Source organism: Urocitellus parryii, chromosome 6, assembly GCF_045843805.1.
Source record: "Urocitellus parryii isolate mUroPar1 chromosome 6, mUroPar1.hap1, whole genome shotgun sequence".
NCBI lineage: Eukaryota > Metazoa > Chordata > Mammalia > Rodentia > Sciuridae > Urocitellus > Urocitellus parryii.
The window spans coordinates 60,347,150-60,367,834 of record NC_135536.1 but is presented as its reverse complement, the minus strand read 5'-3'; the positions used below and the strand labels follow the sequence as shown (position 1 = coordinate 60,367,834).

Below are 20,685 nucleotides of genomic sequence, written 5' to 3'. Positions count from 1 at the left end.
AGGGTTATACCTGCTCCAGTATACATATATTTTTTAAAAATATTTTTTTAGTTGTAGTTGGACACGGTGCCTTTATTTTATTTATTTTTATGTGGTGCTGAGGATCGAACCCAGGGCCTCACACGTGCTAGACGAGCGCTCTACCACTGAGCCACAGCCCCTCCAGTATGTTTTTAATACAACAGCCAGACTGATCCTTTTAGGAAATAAGTAAGACCTTGACTCTCCTGTATATAAAACTTTCCATCTCACTCAGATTAAAAGCTAAAGTTCCTTCATAGGGCCCACAAGGCCTTACAGGGCTTGGCTTCCTTTGATCTGTGAGATCTAATAATCTGCTGTTTTCTTCCCTTACTCTTCACTGCTTTAGTTATTCTGCCTCTAGAACCCAAAGGCACATTACTACATTAGGACTTCTGCTTTTGCTATTCCTTCTGTTTCTAATGCTCTTTAACCATTTGGCATCATGGCCTGCTCCCTTGACTCCTTCAAGTTTTTGCTTAGTGTTTCCTTAGTGAGTTCTTCCCCAATCACCTGTTTAAAATTGCTTCCCATCCACCTATTCCTGAACCCCTTTCCTACAAATTATTTCTTCTTATGGTGTATAGCTATTCTACTTTTACATATTTATTCTTTCTCCCCAACCAGAATATAAACTCCATAAGCAAGTTACTATTATATTGCTAGCGAGTAGAACAGTATTTGGCAGTATAGTAAATGGCCCAATGTTAATGAAAACAATCTGGTAACAAAATGCTCTTCATTGAAAATAAAATTGTGTTCACACAACAAGGGTTATTGAGTGTCTACTTTGTATAAACATAGTGCTTATGTGGTGGCTATAGACCCAAATTCAGAAACTATCAAATATGTCCCACCATCATTTAGATATCTTCTGTTTCCATGAGTCTAATGTTTTTAAAGAAGAAAAGACTCATGTAAGACTACCTTAAACAGTAAGAATCCATTCTGACAGACATAATTGGAACTGTATAGGAAAGCTGCTTTAGGACTAGTTGATTCAGTGGCTCAATGATGTTATTAAAGACTGGAGTTCCTTTTGACTCTCATTGTTTTGTCCAGATTAACATCTTTATCTACAGCTGTTTTTCCTTAAGGTCATAAAAATGCTGGCAGGAATGATAAAAGTTATGTGTTTCTTTGTTCAGCAGATAGAGAAAGGTTGAGAAACAAAATGGCAAAGTACTTTTCCAAAATAACAAGTTGTAAGTGGGCACAAGTTTTTAAGTTGTTAAGTGGGCACAATACCTTTATTTTGTTTTATTTTTATATGGTGCCAGGGATCGAACCCAGTGCCTCACGCATGCTAGTCAAGCACTTTACCACTGAGCCACAACCCCAGTCCAAGGGATATCCTTTTTAATAGCCTCCAGAAAAATCTCCTTTGGTATTTCAGTGACCAGTTGAGTTCTAAGTGATGAGTTTAATAGAGTAATTCCATTTCTTTAGCGGGAATTTTCAGACTTGAACTAATCAGGCCTTAATCCTGTTGCTAAGGGGTAAGGTCAACTTTCCCTGAAGCACACTGAAGCACACATGGCTACATGTATGAGAAAGTGGATAAAAATCTGATGGTGGTAAGAAAATGAGAAAGTGAATCCCGTGCCCACTTCTTATCAATACTCCCAAAAGTATACTTTTTGTATCAACTGTTGGGTCCCTGAAACAGCAGGACCCCTGAAAGTAACTGCAGAGTCCACATAATCAGGGCAGCAACTTTTGACATGGAATAATAAATTTAATATCTGTATTTGAGGAAAAAGTTCCAATTCTGAGTCAATCCCTTTTCCTGACTCCTTGTTCTTCATCATAAAAAATGTAGCAGTTGTGGAGGGGTAGGGGGGAATCTAAATGCAGTGACAGAGACCATGGATGGCTGCTAAAAATGTAACATTCTTGAGAAATACTAGTGAGATATGTCAAGTTCTGCAAGAGGATTGGAAGTAAAAAATGTACAGTAAAATTACTATATACATCAGTATAGAAAAGTTTTCCTTTTTAAAAGAAACACAAATCCATTGCTTTATAGGAAAGACAGTAGAATGAATTAGACATAACTTTCCTATGTTCATATAGGAATACATGACCAGTGTAACTCCACATTGTGTACAACCACAAGAATGAGAAGTTATACTCCATTATGTATAATTTGTCAAAATACATTATGTCATGTATAACTAAAAAGAACAAATAAATTTTTTTTTAAAACATAGCTTTATAAGTCAGTGGAAAGTGACTTAAAATTATCAGATGTGTTTATATCACATCTTATACACTATTTTTAATGCCACTAATGCTTTGGCATTGCTATTCTCTATTTATTCCTTATTTATAGCTCTGATAGCTTTAATTTTCTAAACAGTCATCCGCTGCATACATCTGTTGTACCTGGTTGAAGTGTAGTAGAATCTGTGAGTAGTGATGAGTAGTAGCTATGACTTGTTGACATTTCCATTAAATTGTTTATACATTCATAACAACTGTGGATTTGTGTTGTATTGGGCTGAAAGTTAACAGGCTTTCAGCCACCACTTTTGAATTTTTATTTAGATTCATTGTGTATGTAGCAAACTCTTGTCTTTTATTTTTTTACTGGTACTAGGGATTTAACCCAGGGGTGCTTTAACCACTGAACTACATCCCTAGCCTTATTTTATTTTATTTTGAGATAGGGTCTTGCTAAGTTGCCCAGGCTGACTGAACTCATGATCCCCCAGCTTCAGTGTCTCAAGAAGCTGTGGGATTCCAGGTGTGCCACTACCATACCCAGCAACTCTTGTCTTTTAAAATATAAGAATGGAAAATATTTCTTATAATCTGCTCTTTTGCAAAGAATATTTAATTTTTAAACAGTATGCAGGCAGTGAATTGTATGAACCAGATCATTTTTGTATTGATTGATTAGTAAAACTTCTATAAACTTATATTTATTAAAATAATGGCAGTACTTAGTATTATTTTGCAATTTGAATCATTTAAATCTAATATTAGTTGAAATATTTTTCTAAATTTTATGCCCTATCAGTGAAGGCCTGCAAAAATGTATAAAATTAAACAAACAATATATAAAATTTCCTTTTTATTACATAAAATTGAAATGCATACCTAGTAAATCTTGAGTGGTTATTTAACAAATTACTAGGTAGGTAGTGTCTTTCAATAGGTATTTAATATTTTCTGAAGAAGTAGGAATTATGAGTTATATCTTTCTAAATTATTTGTGTGCCATTGTTTTTATCCTTACAGTTTTAACTCATCAAAGCAATGATCCAAAAGTAAATTTTAGGAAATTTAGGCTATTATTTGTTCTGTTATTCTAACAGTCTCGGGAATTTTTTTTACAAAGACTAATATGAATTTGATTTTATTTCTTAAATTTTGAATTTTGTTATATATCATTTAAATGATAATATAAGCATTTACACTGTAGTAGCATTTTTAAAATAGCAACCTTCTTTGCTATTTTATTAAAAATCTAGGCTTTTCACCCTTTTGGCATTTTGAGGAGGGTGGTACCAGGGATTGAACCCAGGGTAAGTTAACCACTGAGCCTCATCCCCAGTCTTTTTAGTATTTTTTAATTTTGAGACAGGATCTCACAAAGTCCTTAGAGTCTTGCTAAGTTGCTGAGGTTGTCTTGAATTTGCATTCCTCCCGCCTCAGCCTCCTGAGTTATTGGAATTATAGGCATGCGCCACTGGGCCCAGCACCCATCTGACTCTTAAACTTAGTATCTTTACAAAGTGCACTGGAAGGTCTGTTACTGCAGAAGGGTTGGGAAACAATAAGACCATGTGATAAAGTCATTTGATAATGAACACTGTGAATATTTCAAGTTTATTTTATAAAATCTAAAAGAAAACTTTTGTCAAACTACAAAATCTATATATACTTCTAGATTGTAAGAGTTGATAGTTTTATTTATGACTTTGTAGATTGTTATTTGGATATGAAACAAAACAGAAAAATATATTGAGAAGGGATATGTTTGACTTCTTTAATGAATCACATTTCTTAAAACATTTTTAATGTGTGCTTAATATTTAATAAACCAAAAATGATATAATTACAGTGTCATTCATATTGTCAATGACAAAAGTAAAATTATTTTGTGGTAGCAGGAAACAAAAACTATACTTCAGTGTCCCATAAGCAGTCACTTAGCATGTTTAAAACTAAATTCATCAACTTCTTTCCCAACTTATTCCTGCAAACTCAATCTAAGTATAATGACAAATAAGACATGATGAATGGCTCTATAATAACTGTGAATGTGGAGAAAGATTAAATGGGGAGTTGGACCATAATTTAGAGTTCTTTAAAACCATATAAATAAGACAAAAGAAATTGATCAAAATGAAAATAGTTCTTATTCTGTACCTAGTTGACCTGTTCAGGAGTAATTTTCCTCTAATACTTTATTATTTTGTAAATTTTCTTCAGTGTGACTCTATAACATATACCTTATTATTAATAGACTTGCAAAGAGAGTTATATGATATATAACCCTACTTTATGGTCTCCTATATGGAGATTTTATTACCTGTGTAGTCATGAACCTGATTGTAGCTGCTTCAGAGTAAATGTTTTCTGCTTAGGATGATTTTTCTCTAAAAGTAACTACATATATATATTCATGTTTTTGTTTGGTTTTGTTTTAGATTTTAAAAAGACTTTTGGAGGAGGAGTCTCATTATTAATCATAACTAAATAATGTGCCTTCAGTTAGCTATCAGTTAGCTATACTGTGTACCAGGAACTGTGTTAGGTACTAGGGATACAAAATAAATGTGCTGTCCTAAGAGAGCTTACATTTTAGAAGAGAAGATAGATAATATATAACAGGTATTACAGTCTGATAAATGCCATGGCAGAAGTGATCACAAGTTGCAATGAAGTTTTATTGGATTAATTGCACTGTAAATAGTGGTTAAACTAATCTTTGCCTCCCTAGAGTCTGTCTTCAGTTCGTGTGGTAGTTTGAATAAACCAAGTGAAGAGCTACTGATTCCTCCTCCACTTCCTCCTCGAAGAAAGTTTGACCAAGATGCTTCAAATTCAAAGGTAGTCAACAGGACCTGGGTTTGCCTCAATTTATTTAAAAATTTATGGATTTTCAAGATAGGACTTTATTCTTACGAATTTGTTGTATTTTGGCTTTTCTTTATCATTTTCCACATTTATATTGTTGTATTTGAAAAATGCTTTTAGTTGTTGTTTAATTCTTATAAAAATCTTTCCTTTAAAAAGGGGGGGGGTGCTGATTCACAGACTCAGAAATACACTTTTTTTCTGGTACTAGTATGTGAAGGATTCTTCCAACTTTCCATCAGCTTTTCAAATTTAATTTTTGGAAAGCTTGTTAAAACCTGATTGTTGACCCTTACTCCTGGAGTTTTTGATTCAGTAGATCTGGAGAGAGGCTCAAATATTTGCTTTTCTAACCAAAGGCCCAGTGTTCTCTCCAATGTGCAGTTGCTAACTCACAATAAGCAGAGGGGAGGGGAGAATAGAAATTCACTGGCTCATACAAAGGGGAATGAAGGGAAGGGACAGGGAATGGGAATAGGAAAGACAGTAGAATGAATCAGACATAACTTTCCTATGCTCATAAATGAATACATGACTCCACATCATGTACAACCAGAAGAATCGGAAGTTATACTCCATGTATGTATAATATCTCAAAATATAATCTCCTTTCATGTATAACTAAAAAGAACAAATAATTTTTTTAAAAATTTGCTTTTCTAACAAGTTCCCTACTGGTACTGATGTTGCTGGTCCTTGGATGACCCTTTGAAATCCACTGTTCTGAGTGTCACTGGGAAAAGTAGAAGTAAATGCTTAATCAGGAGAAGCTGGACATTAAGTCTCCTTAACATCATGTCCTTTCACATCTACAAAACTATATATTATTTTTGCTTACCTGTTATTATAATTAAAATTCATGAATTTCTTAAATTTATGAAATAGTAACACAAAGCAAGATAAGATAAATTGAAGCTTTATGTTCTAAGACTTCAATTAAAACATCTCATATGTAGAAGTATTAAACAGAGCCCTGGATTAAACTAGAAGTAATGTACTTATAAATCTGATAATTAAACCAGATTAATTTACTTTGAGCTTCTGGATTTAACTTGTGTGTCGAGTTAAAAAATTCTTCTGTGTGAAGAATTTTTCAGACTTTTAAAATTGCCTTGTAAGTTTTTCAGGAGAAAAGAAGTATAGTTATATAACTTTTTGTTTTAAAGGGAAATGTGAAATCTGATGACGACCCTCCTGCTATTCCACCAAGACAGCCTCCTCCCCCAAAGATAAAACCCAGAGTTCCTGTTCCTACCAGTGCATTTGATGGACTTCTGCATAGTCCACCTCCACCTCCGCCAAGAGATCCTCTTCCTGATACCCCTCCACCAGTTCCCCTTCGACCTCCAGAACACTTTATAAACTGTCCGTTTAATCTTCAGCCACCTCCACTGGGACATCTTCACAGAGATCCAGACTGGCTCAGAGACATTAGTACATGTCCAAATTCACCAAGCACTCCTCCTAGCACGCCCTCTCCAAGGGTACCACGTCGATGCTATCACAACAGTCTTGCTCATCCTCAAGCTCCCCCTGTTCCACCAAGGCAGAATTCAAGCCCTCACCTACCAAAACTTCCACCAAAGACTTACAAGCGAGAGTTTTCACATCCCCCATTGTACAGACTGTCTATGGTAGAAAATGCAGAAACTCCTCAATGACCTTAGCCATATGTAGTCATTGACACTGGAATAGTATTTGTAAAGTTTTTTTTTTTAATTTATTCAAAAAGGCATAGTATTTTAGTTTTTTGGTTTTTATTTTTTGTTTTTACAAATAATGCTCTTACAGAAATGCTACTGATCAAATAAGCTTTTAAGAATTGGAAAGATAAAATACAAAAGTCCTTTACCAATATCCTCAGGTGATCAGTTGCATTGCCTTGTCTTGGATCCTCAGTGCTGCCAAAAGGCCAGTATAATGAATTTATATTTGCACTGTAGACTCTGCTAAAATATGGTTTAAAGTGACTTTGATTGCACTGAAAGGGGATAGTGCTTTTGTGGAATTTTTCAAATTTGAGTAATAGAGGCCTTTTTTAAGGTAATGAATTTACACAAATATAGAGGTGTATGGTGTTACTGATTTTTAAATCTCTTTGACCATCTTCTGGAAGGTTTTTACTTGTAGTTTTTACATCTAGGAGAATTGTGAATAACACCCACTGTTCTTAAATTCTTTAATGCCATGTCTTAAATGCCAGTATTTGCTGCTGAAGACAAAAATGAAATGTGGAATGAAAATAATAGAATGCACTGTGTATATTATTTTGTCAAAATGTAAACAAAGAATACATAACCCAATTATAGAGGAAAAAAAGGGCATGTATTTCATTCAGATGTGCCTTTTGTTTTTGCAGAGTATGGCGTCTTTAGCTAATAAGTTGCCTATTGTTTTGGAAAACAAAGTTAATATGCCATGTATGTACAGTTTTGTTTATATTGTATATTTAAAGATAATGTTAATAACCTATATAAATTTAAATGACTTGAGGTCTATAATACAATCTGCTACTTTACTAATTCATAGGTTCAGAGGAAAAGTTCTTATGGCATAGGAACCAACTGCCTTGCCTTCAAAACCTAGTGACTTTCTCTATAAATCTTGTGTTAACTGAAATTTTTTAAAAATATTTTTTTAGATTGGTAATATTTAAACCAGCAAATACTTAATGCTTTATTAAACTTTTTAATCAGAAGTGGGTAAAACTTTTATTTGCCATTTGGATACCTTCTCTCAAAGTGATGAAAATTATGTTATGTGATAGGCTGTAGCAGTGGTTGTAAAGTAGCCAAAAGCCACGTTCTTTATTTACTGGTCTGTGGCCTTTTACTGTGCTTTGTATCAGAGTTCTTAACAAGATTAATAAATCACCTCAGTCTTAATTTTTAAAAGACTTTTTAAAAAATGTGTTTTCATTGTAAAGAACAAGGGGATATTAGAGTACTGTAGATATATGTATGCACACATTGAGTTATTTCATGCAACTTAAAACTACATAATCCCAAATAATTTATATGATGTAAATTTTAGAGGGATTAAAAAAATTTTTAACTGGTAAATGCAAGCTGCAAGTTTCCAGCAATCCTTTTTATGCATTCATACGGAAAAACTAGGAGCACACTTGGAAACTTCCTGAGAAAGATAATAGACACCTTTGGTAGGCTCTGGGAAGCTGCCTGGATTTAAGGTAACTACAGTATGAGTCAATCTCTAACCACGTAAAAATGCTCCAGTGTTTGCTTTGTTTTTTCACAGAGCGGATTATATTAGTTTTATCTCGGAAAGTGACTTAAACTAGCTGTTCCTTAAGCCAGGCGCGTTTTACAGGAGAAGGAAGGGAAAAGGGCGGTTAGTGCTGGGTTACGCCCAAGGTGCTGCAGCCTTCTGGGCTTTGTTGACTTGCGCACGCGCGAGGTGCCAAGTCCGCCACTAGGAGGCGCGGGCCCCTCTCAAGGCTTGGCCTGTGAGCGGCGCACAAATGAGTCGTCACTAAGCAAGCTGCACCCTTTAGCTGGCAGAGATGGCGGCTGCTGTGGATTCGGTGGTGGAGGATCCGCTGCGGAGCTTTGTGAGAGTTCTGGAGAAGCGGGATGGGACAGCCCTACGACTGCAGCAGTATGACTCCGGTGGTGTGGGTTGCGTTGTTTGGGACGCTGCCATTGTGCTCTCTAAATACTTGGAAACGCCGGGGTTTTCCGGAGACGGGGCCCATGTGTTGAGCCGGCGGTCGGTGCTGGAGTTGGGCTCAGGCACGGGGGCGGTGGGACTCATGGCTGCTACCCTCGGGTAAGAATTGAAGGGAGGGGACACCGCTTTGCTTTGAAACTCATATTGCCAGTTACCCACCATGTGCCTACCCCTCAATCAATGTTATTTTATAGGGCAGATGTTGTGGTCACCGATCTTGAGGAATTGCAAGACTTGCTGAAGATGAATATTAATATGAACAAACATCTTGTCACTGGTTCTGTTCAAGCCAAGGTACTGAAATGGTTTGTATGGCCTTTCAGCTTGTTTTAAAATAACAATTCATAGTTTGTTTTAAATTGCATCTCATTAAAGCCATGATAATACGAAATGAACTTATTGGCTCTTGCTTATAAAGCAAGAGTATTTTAAATTATTAACAGTTTAAAATACTTGTTTGACATTTTGAAGGGGGGAAGAAATAGAAGACTTTCCTTCTCCACCAGACTACATACTGATGGCTGACTGCATATACTACGAGGAGGTAAATGTTCAGTGAGTGAAATCTCTCTAATCTATTAACTGTTTTTTGTATTCTGAAACTACATTTCTTCACATTTTAACATCTCTGAATTCAGGATATTTGTCTATGGTTGATAGATGGTTGTAGCAAAAATAAAACAAAAGTCACAAGAGACTATGTATATACATTCATATATACCTACAAATCATGTTTAGAAGAGTGTTATATGCATTTTATTAGAGGCTTCTTCAAAAGTTTTAAAGGATTTTACCACTTGGATCTGTTATGAAAAGCTATGATAACCTTTTTTTTTAAAAAAAAAAAAAAAAGGGCTGGGGATGTGGCTCAAGCGGTAGTGCGTTTGCCTGGCATGCGTGCGGCCCGGGTTCGATCCTCAGCACCACATACCAACAAAGATGTTGTGTCCGCCAGAAACTAAAAAATAAATATTAAAAATTAAAAAAAAAAAAAAAAAACCTTTCTTGGGCGTGGCAGACATTAGGGGGCTGGAGATCAAATCCAGGGCCTTACACATGTGAGTGCTCTACTACTGAGCTACATCCCCAGCCCTAAAATCACCCCTTAGCCTCCCACCCCTGCCCTTAGTTGTTCCCAATGAAATGTTTAACCAGGAGAATTAAGTTGCATTTTTTAAAAAATTCATGGTTTTGTGGCAAGATTTACTAGACCAAATATTTTTCTTTTCTTTTTTTGGAACTAGGGATTGAACTAAGGGGCACATGACCAACTAAGCCATATTCCCAGCCCTATTTTGTATTTTATTTAGAGACAGGGTCTCATTGAGTTGCTTAGCTCCTTGCTATTGCTGAGGCTGGCTTTGAACCCAGGATCCTTTTGTCTCAATCTCCCAAACTGCTGGGATTACAGGCATATGCCACTGCAATATTTTTCTTTAAATATTGGTGTATGATAGCATTGTGGGTATCATTTATATTTAAAATAATGAGCATTGAGCCAACCCATGTTCAAGTTAAGTTGATGGACTTTATTTTATTCATTTATTTTGATGCGGTGCTGAGAATCGAACCCAGTGCCTCATACATGCTAAGCAAGTGCTCTACCACTGAGCCACCACCCAGGCCAATAATTAATTATTAAGAGGAGTTTACCAATCATTGTTAGAAAACGTTAACTACATGTACTTTGTTGTATTGATTAAAAAATGAATAATAGGGGAATTAATCCTTTTACTTCCCTAACCTCCTCTTAATAGAAAATTTTTGAAGTCATGAAATACGTTTTTCTATTATAGTCTTTGGAACCATTGCTGAAAACACTGAAAGATCTCAGTGGATCTGAAACTTGTATCATATGTTGCTATGAACAACGTACAATGGGGAAAAATCCAGAAATTGAGAAAAAATATTTTGAGGTAAGGACTATAAAAGATCTATCTTTGTAGTGAGTACCCTTCAGGGAGGCTATATGTGACTAATCTAGTATTTTATGGCAATTTTGGAGGTTTGGACAATCTGTTTGTATGAATCCAGCCAGTAGGGAACTCTTTAAAATCCACTATTCCACAAAGCCTACCCCCATTTTCTATTCTCATCCTTTATTTTTTGTCTAATTAGTTGATACTGTATCTACAGAACCGTGTAAAATAATAATGGTGACACTGTCTTTTCTGAGAAAGTTCTTAATATTTCTTAATTGTTGGCTTTGGGGAACATATCAGTGATACATATATTGCTTTTAGAGAATTCATGATAGAGGGGCTGGGGTTGTGGCTCAGTGGTAGAGTGCTCGCCTAGCATGCATGAGGCACTGGGTTCCATCCTCAGCACCATATTAAAATAAAGATATTGTGTGCACCTAAAACTTAAGAATAAATATTTTTAAAAAGAGAATTCATGATAGAAATGAGGAGGTGATAAATTTGTACTTCTCTGTTTTTCTCTACATTTTTATGAAACCTCTGACCTACATACCTGTTTTTAGGGACTTAATTAATAGTCAGAAAGATTCACAGGAAGTTGCAAATGTAATACATAGCTATTTTTGGTACAGGGGATTGAACTCAGGGGCACTCAACCACTGAGCCACATCCACAGCCCTGTTATGTATTTTATTTAGAGATAGGGTCTCATTGAGCCGCTTAACCTGTTGCCATTGCTGAGGCTGGTTTTGAACTTGTTGAGATCCTCCTGTATTGGTCTCCTGAGATTACAGGCATGCCCCACCGCACCCAGTACATAACATCTTATGTATCTTTTACTCTTTTTCCCCCAGTGGTGACCCCAGGCCCTTTTTATGGGCAAAAATTCATCCCATTACAAGTAAATCTTTTTGTATATCTGTATAGCTCTGCAACTTTTGTCTGCTGACGGACTGCTTTGGTTTAATGAGAAAGCAAGAATATGACTGCCTCAGATAATATATGATAAATTTTTTTTTAATTTCTTCTTTTTTTTTGTAGTAATAGATGTAGATGTATTTTTATTTATTTTTTTATCAGTGCTAAGGATTGAACCCAGTTCCTCACACATGCTAGGCAAGTGTTCTGCCACTGAGCTACAGCCCCAGCCTTCATGTTTTTCCTGAATATGAAGAATGTTACTGAGCTTTTGGGACTCTTAATTAATTTTTTATATAGTTAAAATAATTTTTATTGAGGTAAAACATAGTTAAATGCATATATATCAAGCACTCAGCCACATAATTACTACCCAGCATAAAAATATACATTTCTAAGACCTCAGAAGGTTTCCACAGTGCCCCTTCCTAGTCAGTATTCCTACAAAGATAACCACCATTGTACCTTCTTTATCACAGGTCTGTTCATATTATTGAGTTTAAAGTATATCTGTTAAATTTATAGCTGCTTCAGCTAGACTTTGATTTTGAAAAAATTCCCTTGGAAAAACATGATGAAGAGTATCGAAGTGAAGATATTCATATTATATACATCAGAAAGAAAAAATCAGTAAGTACATTCCCAGTTCTTCATCTTCTGAGGATATTTCATCATCTGGTCACTGTTTCTGGGCTTGTGTGTGGTCAAGGCCTTGATTTTGATGTGGTAAAACAGCTATGACTCTTCATTGAACTCAGGCATTGACTCAGGATTAAGATCACTTATCTGTCTTGCCTTTGGTTCTTGTTCTAAGTAAGGCAGGCTTTTTGTTTTCTTTCATGCTGTGCTGGGGATTGAAGTCAGGGTCTTGCATGTGGAAGGAAGCACTCTACCACTCAACTAAACCTCCAGCGCAGCAGGCTTTTTTTTATATAGCTTTGTAATGGGATGTGTTAGTAAGCAGCAGTTAATGTAACAATGCCTCAGGTAACAACTTAAAAAGAGGAAAAGTTTATTTTGGCTCACATTTCTAGTCTGTAATCCTTTAGCTCCATTGCCTTATGACAAGGCAGTATGTCATGACAGAGAAAGCCCAATCACCTCATAGCTGGGAAGGAAAAGGAAAGAAAGAGGAAAGGGCAGAGTCCTATGGAAAACACATCCCCGATGACCAGAAGACCTCCCCCACAAGGTTTCATCTCGAAAGATTTCACTTCCTCCTTTAATATATGGGCCTTTTGGAGACACTAATTCAGACTATAGCATTGGGCATTATCCCAGACAAGTGACTTAGCTCTTTATATTGTAGTTTCTCTTAACTCAGATTTTAAAATGCCAGTTCATACTTTTGTGAACTTTCTCCAGTCATTCAAATTATTTTTAACAAAGTAAAATGTAATCAGACAGATCTGGGGCTGAGGATGTGGCTCAAGCGGTAACGCGCTTACCTGGCATGTGTGCAGCCTGGGTTCGATCCTCAGCACCACATACAAACAAAGATGTTGTGTCCGCCGAGAACTAAAAAATAAATATTTAAAAATTCTCTCTCTCTCTCACTCTCTCTTTAAAAAAAAAAAAATTAGATCTGTTTATTAAAGAAAAATGCACCTAATTAAATAGAATTTATTTTTTTTAGTTATACATAATACCTTTATTTTATTTATTTTTATGTGGTGCTGAGGATTGAACCCAGGGCCTTGCATATCTGAGGCTAGCGCTCTACCCCTGAGCCGCAACCCCAGCCCTAGAATTCATTTTTGTTCCCCTTGTTTGGTGCTTCCTTTACATGATATAACAATCACATTTTATGCAAGTTGCATCTGTGACACCTACAGTTTTTAACTTGTACAACTGTATCTCATCTATTTTGTAACTCCAGCACCTTTTATAAATGTGACAAAAATTTTAAAATGTTTTATACCTTAAAGTATCCAGTTTTTTATTTTGGTACTGGGGATTGAACCCAGACAGATGTGCTGAGCTACTAGTCTTTTTTTTTTTTTTTTTTTTTTTTTTTTTGGGGGAGACATGGTCTCATCAAGTTGCTCAGGCTGACTGCAAACTTGTGATCCTCCTGCCTCAGCCTTCCAAGTCACTGGAATTGCATCATCACAGCCAGCTAAGGGATTCAGTTTTAACTAAAGCATTATACAGTTTTACAAGAAGAAATTTTTTGAGGCATAAAGATTTTGGGTTCCTAAATATAAACTTTTTATTTTATTTTATTTTATTTTTTTTGGTACCAGGGATTGAACTCAGGGGCACTCAACTACTGAGCCACATCCCCAGCCCTATTTTGTATTTTATGTAGAGACAGGGTCTCACTGAGTTGCTTAGCACCTCGCTGTTACTGAGGCTGGCATTGAACTCACAGTCCTTCTGTTGCCCCAGCCTCCTAAGCTGCTTGGATTACAGGAGTGTGCCACCATGCCTTGCTTCATTTTTTTTTTAATTGATAATAATTCCCATACCATGAAATTCACCTTTTTGAAGTATACAATTCAGTGTAAATATATTCACAGAACAAAGTTTTCATCTTTCTCAAAAGAAACTCCATACCATTAGCAGTCACTCATTTCTCCCCAGTCTCTAGCCCCTGGCAGTCACTAACCTCTATTTCTATGTATCTGCCTATTGTGCTCATGTCATGAATTATTCACATTATATGGTCTCTTACGTCTAGCCTCTTTACTCAACACAGTGTTTTCAAGGTTCATCCATATTGTGGCATGCTTTTACTCTATGTCTAAAGGATATTTATTTGTATGAATGTGTACATCTTGTCCATCCATTCATCATTTGGTGGCATTTTACTTTTTCAGTCTTTAGCTGTAATGAGTGGTGTTGCTGTGAACATTTATGTAGAAGTTTTTTTAGTGTGAGCATCTTTTCAGATCTCTTAGGTATATGCCTGGAGTGGTATTGCTTGGTTATATGGGAACTCTGTGTTTAACTTTTTAAGGAATTGACAAACTGTATTCCTAAACCATTGTCCATCGTTTTAACTACAGCCATCTTAGGAGGTGTGAAATAGGATCTTGTGTTTGTTTGTTTGTGGGGGCGGGGGTGTGCTTGGGATTGAACTCAGGGGCACTCAGCCACTGAGCCACATCCACAACTCTATTTTGCATTTTATTTAGAGACAGGGTCTCATTGAGTTGCTTACCACCTCGCTGTTGCTGAGGCTGGCTTTAAACTTGCAGTTCTCCTATCTGTCTCCTGAGCTGCTGGGATTACAGGCATGCGCCACTGCCCCCGGCAGATCTTATGTTTTTTATTTTCATTTCCTTAATAACTAAAGATTAAAGATGTTGAATATCTTGTCTCACTTGACAAGATATCATTGACCCATTTTCAAATTGAGTTATTTGTCTTTTCATTAAGTCTAAGAGTTCTTTACATTTTGGATACTGAACATCAGATGTTCAATTTGCAAAATACTCTCTCCTATTCTGCAGGTTGTCTTTCTTGTTTTGGTATTATGTCTTTTATAGCAAAAAGGTTTTGAATTTTGATAATGTCCAGTATATCTTTTTTTTTCCTTAGTTGTTTGCAGCTTTAACATGTGTCAGCTTAAAACTTTCTAAACATTATACTTGGTTATTCATTTGACTTTCATTTAGCCAGTGCTGGGCAGATTGCCTAGTATTAAGTACTCCATAAATAGTTGGTGAACTTTTTTTTTTTTTCTTATAGAAATTGCCATCATGAAACTTTTAGTCATCTTACCCAAACCTCTAACAACCTGGGTAAGCTAAAGATGTGAATGAAGCATGTGAATACAGCATGGGAAGATTGTGTTTACAGATTTTTCCAGCATGTCCTTAGAGGTCTGATATATGGATGACAACCACCATGGTCTGCCTGCAATATGAAAAATGACTGCCTGCCTTCCAGTGGGCCTGAAATCCATCTTAGATTTACTTAGCCTCAGCATTAAGTTCTGCTTAAAAGAAATATTGAGATCAGTTACTCAAATAAAAACTGGTATTAGGATTAGGCTAAAATCTGCCAAAAGTAAATAGTGAAGCAACATGGTTGATTTGACACATTTTCAGGAAACTAGAGGTAAACTGATGCAATTTTTAGAAGTATATCACTATCGAATAATGTTCTAAATTCAAACCAGTAAACCTTAGTTTGTCTTGGGAATAAGTAAATTTTAAATATTTCACTTTTACATAATTAGGCAATAGTTTTGTCTTTTGCTTCATATGGTATCTTTAATGCTTAATTGTCCTTTTACTTAAAAAAACAAAACAAAACTATTGTCTTGCATACTTACATTTACCAAAGTTTTATTCTTTTCAAATAAATATGTAAGTACTCTAAATAGTGAACAATATTATAATTAGTTACAAAGAAGAAAAAATAAGAGATTAGGGAAACAAAAGGTACCTTTACAAAATTTTTCATTTGGGAATGGAGTGAGAATGGAAAGCCCAGTTTCAGGGTTATGCACTGGTATAGCTCATGCATTTTTCTTTGTGATTGTCTTCCAGGAAAATCTGGTTTAAAAACACTGGTATTAAGTTAACTTGTTTACATGAAACAGTAAAAGATTATTGAGTAACTACAAATGTAGTTCTATACATATCTATCAAATTATTTTTATGCTGTGTCATTTCTATTTCGTGTTATGATAATCTTCAGCACACATGGACTGAATGTCAAGGACTTCCATTACACTGGTTCCAGAGTGGTGACCAGATGGAATTCTGGTATTTACCGGCATTGGTGCTAGATGTCACATTTTATGTGTTAAAATAAACATTGATTTTGAGACCCTGTGCCTTTGTGAATGTTTCAGAAATAGCTTTAAAGAAAATAAACATCTAAAGCAGGTGACTGCCTTCCAGAAAGAGCAAAAACAGCCCTGTTTAGAGATTTTGAGGATCAAAGCAAAGGAAATAGTTCTCTCCTTTCAGGCTTACTTTAAAGTTTGCTTTGTTCTTTGTCAAAATACTTTGTTCATATTGCCCCAGCATTTCATTGAGCACTTTTTTCCCCTAGGCAGTTCGTGTAACCTAAATGTGTGATGCTTTTGGTAGTTACAGATAGCACTATCTATTATTAGTGAGGTCTTAGGACAAATGACAACTTTCTGGCTTGTTCCAAAACATTATGGAATTGTGAAGATAAACTTGACATTGACTGTAGTAGTCTAGCTGGATTTCTCACATCACTTTTCATCTTCCAATTTTTATGCCCTCCTTTCTTCACTGTGGTTTTTAATTTATAGTGTTTGTGAGTCTTTGGCCTGAAGTGTACCCATAGATTTACTATATGAAAGCCCAGTTCCTTTATCTCAGAAAGGTGCTATTTATAGTCTAAAACTTTCTGAGTGAATCAGACTGAAGTCAGTTTCTACACAAATTTGCTGAAATCATCTCTGCTTGCCTTCCCTGCCTTGCTAGTACCACCCCTTTACTTATCACTTGCATAATAAATCACTTGCATACTTTCATCTCATTCTGTTTCTGGGGAACTTACCTAAGGCACTGACAATAAAAGTGATTTGTAACAAAATCAAATGGGATTTCCCCCATCCCATTCTGGAATATCAACATTGGCATCACAACATGCCAGTTCCACAAGATCAAATAGCCACTAGTGTCAGTACCAATGAGTACTGCAGAGAGCTTACTGTAGAGAGCTTACTGAGGGCTACCAATTGAAGGAACTTGCTCTATCACCAACTACCATGGAAGCCTTGGGAGAATTTCCCTCTTGGAGGAATACAGTTTTGGGAATGAGGTTTAGTCCTTTGGATTCTCTATTGTGTCGGGGAGGGAACAATGTATCTGCACTCAGAAACCATAGGAAGGATGCCTGAGGCAATACTCAAGATTCAAGATGATTGTAACAAGGGAAGACCAACATTTTCTCCTCTGTTTGGATTTATCCAGATTAACTCAGTTGTTTTATTCCAGGGCATGGAGACAGAATTGGAGGGGTGATGTGGGCACTGTGTAACAGTTGGACTCTGTCAGCCTGAGGATTGATCCAGAATTGATCCGTGAGCTTCTACAACAGCATAAGTTGGGGGTGGGGGTTAGCTGCAGCAAATGAATGAGGTATGATGCCACTACCTGGGGGTCAGCTACCATATAGCTAACTGTCCGTCTCAAGGCACAGCTAGTGACTGGGGAAACAGCTCAAGAACAAGCCAAGAGGGCAAGGGGGGTTGCCACTGTGCACATTGGAACCCATAAACCACTTAAGAGTGCTGTTGGAGCCAATTAGGGAAAGGGCTACAATCCACAGTAAGGCATTATTTCTCAAACCAGGTTGCATGAGAGATCACTTGTAAAATTGAAAGCCACAAAATCCATACTCAAGCCCCATCCCAATCCAAGGAAGTTAGAGGTGTGGTATTGTTGCTAAAGGACTCCAGATAGTTTTAAAATTTAGCCTAAATGAAACCATTGCAATAAGGAAACCTCTTTTAGCCGGGGAAGACAGCAGAGAGAAGTATATAAAAATGAAATCATCTGTGGTTAGAGTAGGCATATGCTGCATAAAGAGGAAAAACTTTGATGTATAATTGTCTATGAAACAGGAGGCTTAAAAATAGGAATGAGCTTTAGAAAGTGAAATGGACTATTAAAATGCCTAAAAATTTAGAGAATTTAGCCAAGAAGGTGAAGGTGATGCTACTCAAGAGGAAAGGGTGATCCAATAGTTGGAAATAGAAAACTGTCACAGGTTTATTCTCCAAAGACTTGAGTCTTTCTACTAGCTATAACTTTAAAGACCTTTGAGGTTGTATAGCTTTGCATCTTAACCTGCTGCAGTTTCTAACCAAGTGTCTGTGAATCATGTTAGGTGAATTTGAAGTTAGGTTACTTTTAAGAAGTATTGATAATCCATAATGTTAGTGGGATTTTTTTTTTATATCACACACCTTTTCAATTCTTTTACCCCTTTCCTTGAAAATTTCCTTGTTCAGTGACGTTACATATGATATTAACTTAGATTTTGGATATTAAAGAGTGTGGGTCATAGAAGTATAACTGTTGTTCTGAAGGTTCCCTGTAGATGGCATTACTTCTCTTTGTCTTTAACAGTTTATAGGAAGGAAGTTGTAAAAATAGAATCTATTTTGAATTAATCACACTTAGATTTTTAAGGTGAACTAAATTTGTTTTTTTTTAAATAAGCCTATTATGAGCTCCTTTCAGAAGAAAACATGATGCAAGTAAAACTGGATCATTTTCTTATAAAATTGTATTTGGGGTGTGTGTGTGTGTGTGTGTGTGTGTTTATTTTAGTTGTAGATGGACAGAATACCTTTATTTTATTTATTTTTTTATTTTTATTTTTATTATTATTTTTTTTAATCATCAAAAAGAAAAGAATTTATCAATAACAGTTGGGTTTTGATTGTGAAGGAAAATAACAGCTCAAAAAGAGTGGTACTGAGAATCAAACCCAGTGCCTCACATATGCTAGCTATGCTAGCTATGCTAGCTCTACAACTGAGCTACCACCCAAGCCTCTATTTTTGTTTCATTTTGATACGTTTGAATGTCTTTCATAAAGGTACATGAATTACAATTCATTAAACATTTTATCTGCTACTGATATCATCTGTAAGAGGGATACATACTTTTGTTGTTGTTGTTGTTGTTCTGGGGATTGAACCCAGGGGCACTCAACCACTGAGCCACATCCCCAGCCCTTTCTTGTATTTTATTTATAGACAGGGTCTCTCCGAGTTGCTTAGGACCTTGCTAAGTTGCTGAGGCTGGCTTTGAACTTGTGATCCTCCTGCCTCAGCTTCCCAGATATACAGGCATTTAAGAGGCTAAATTAGTTCGAGTGAACCTTTGAAAATTAAATTCACCTTGAAAATACCTTTTACATAATACATGGTTTTACATCTGAGGATTTGAAACTTCTAATTAATTTTAATTAGTTTTTCAAATCAGTGTTCCTTTCTCATTAGAGTAGCACTTTTACATCAAAAGACTGAAGCTCTGTCTTTGGTTATCTCACAATCCTATAATCTTAGGTCAGCTATTTGCCTTTTGGGATTTTTCTCCTTAAGAAACATTGGGATTTGAAAGTATTTTTGATTTGTTTGATAACAAATATTATAAAAGTAGAATATCCAGTTTTTATACCATAGAGACCTAATACAAATACAGGGGGAAAAATGTGCCAACAAAGCTTACTGAAAAGTAAGCAATGGAAAATGAAATGTTTTTACTTTTCATTATTTTAGATAGAAAAGCAGTAAGATTTTCAAACTATTTCCAATAGTTAAGTTTAACTATCAGGAATTAGAGTTAAGACACTGTCTTAAGTTCTCATGTGTTGATGGAGTTCTGTAAATACCTAGGAAGTATTCATCAATTGTGAGATACTCTTAAGTAATTTACTACTAATAGCAAGATATGATAGTTTGCAAATAATAGATTTAAAATATGCTATATTGAGTTATCTGCATGATAATCTTTTTCTCATATGCATTCTGAAAACTGCATGGCAGAGGGTAGGCCCTAAGACCAGATTATCTGGATTTGAATCCCAGTTCTTCCATTTACTAGCTGTGTTAGCTAGGGAAACTTACTTAAACTCTCTGTGCCTTATTTTCCTCATGTGTAAGTTGAGGATCATAATAGTATCTATATCATGCAATGCCATGGGGGTTAAATTAGTTTAATACATGTAGTCCATGAAGATACTTAGCACACAGTAAGTTCAATAAATGTGATTAGAGTAGGGGTACAATTACAGGGAGAATTTGGAAAATGCCAATTGATTTTATTTGTTGCAGTGTGAAATCTGGGCATCTTTTTCAGAATATAGGATGCATGTAAACATTCCTTTCTGTTAGGAGAGGCAACTGGGATAGAAGAAGATTGAGAACACTGTTCCACCATACAGTTATTTGAACAAGTATGCAGTTTTAGAAAGAGGAAAATATGGTAGAAAAAAATCATTGTTTACCCTTAATTTTTTTTTTTTTACAATTTTAAAGCAAGTGCCATGAGCATTCAAAAGCCAAGACCAAAGAAATTACCTTCTTTAGGGG

General features: G+C 35.8%; 2 protein-coding genes across 6 annotated transcripts in view; both read left to right on the top strand.

The window, feature by feature from the left end:
- Window positions 1-8,110, top strand: part of Sos2 (SOS Ras/Rho guanine nucleotide exchange factor 2) — a 93,970-nt gene extending 85,860 nt beyond the window's left edge. Inside the window, exons 22-23 of the mRNA XM_026391068.2 lie at window positions 4,976-5,085; window positions 6,279-8,110. Of these exons, the coding sequence (XP_026246853.1) occupies window positions 4,976-5,085; window positions 6,279-6,773 (605 nt within the window). The 3' untranslated portion in view covers window positions 6,774-8,110. The remainder of the gene's footprint in view (window positions 1-4,975; window positions 5,086-6,278) is intronic.
- Window positions 8,111-8,614: 504 nt separating this feature from the next.
- Window positions 8,615-20,685, top strand: part of Vcpkmt (valosin containing protein lysine methyltransferase) — a 36,433-nt gene continuing 24,362 nt past the window's right edge. The window contains exons 1-6 of one of the 5 annotated variants that reach the window (XM_026391055.2): window positions 8,615-8,901; window positions 8,997-9,107; window positions 9,274-9,346; window positions 10,599-10,718; window positions 12,168-12,272; window positions 15,339-16,405. In XM_026391055.2, the coding sequence (XP_026246840.1) occupies window positions 8,636-8,901; window positions 8,997-9,107; window positions 9,274-9,346; window positions 10,599-10,718; window positions 12,168-12,272; window positions 15,339-15,353 (690 nt within the window). In that variant the 5' untranslated portion in view covers window positions 8,615-8,635 and the 3' untranslated portion in view covers window positions 15,354-16,405. Of the gene's footprint in view, window positions 8,902-8,996; window positions 9,108-9,273; window positions 9,347-10,598; window positions 10,719-12,121; window positions 12,273-15,338; window positions 16,406-20,685 lie in introns of those variants that run through there. The other 4 variants (XM_077799852.1, XM_026391059.1, XM_026391058.2 and 1 more) reach the window with 4 other exon arrangements.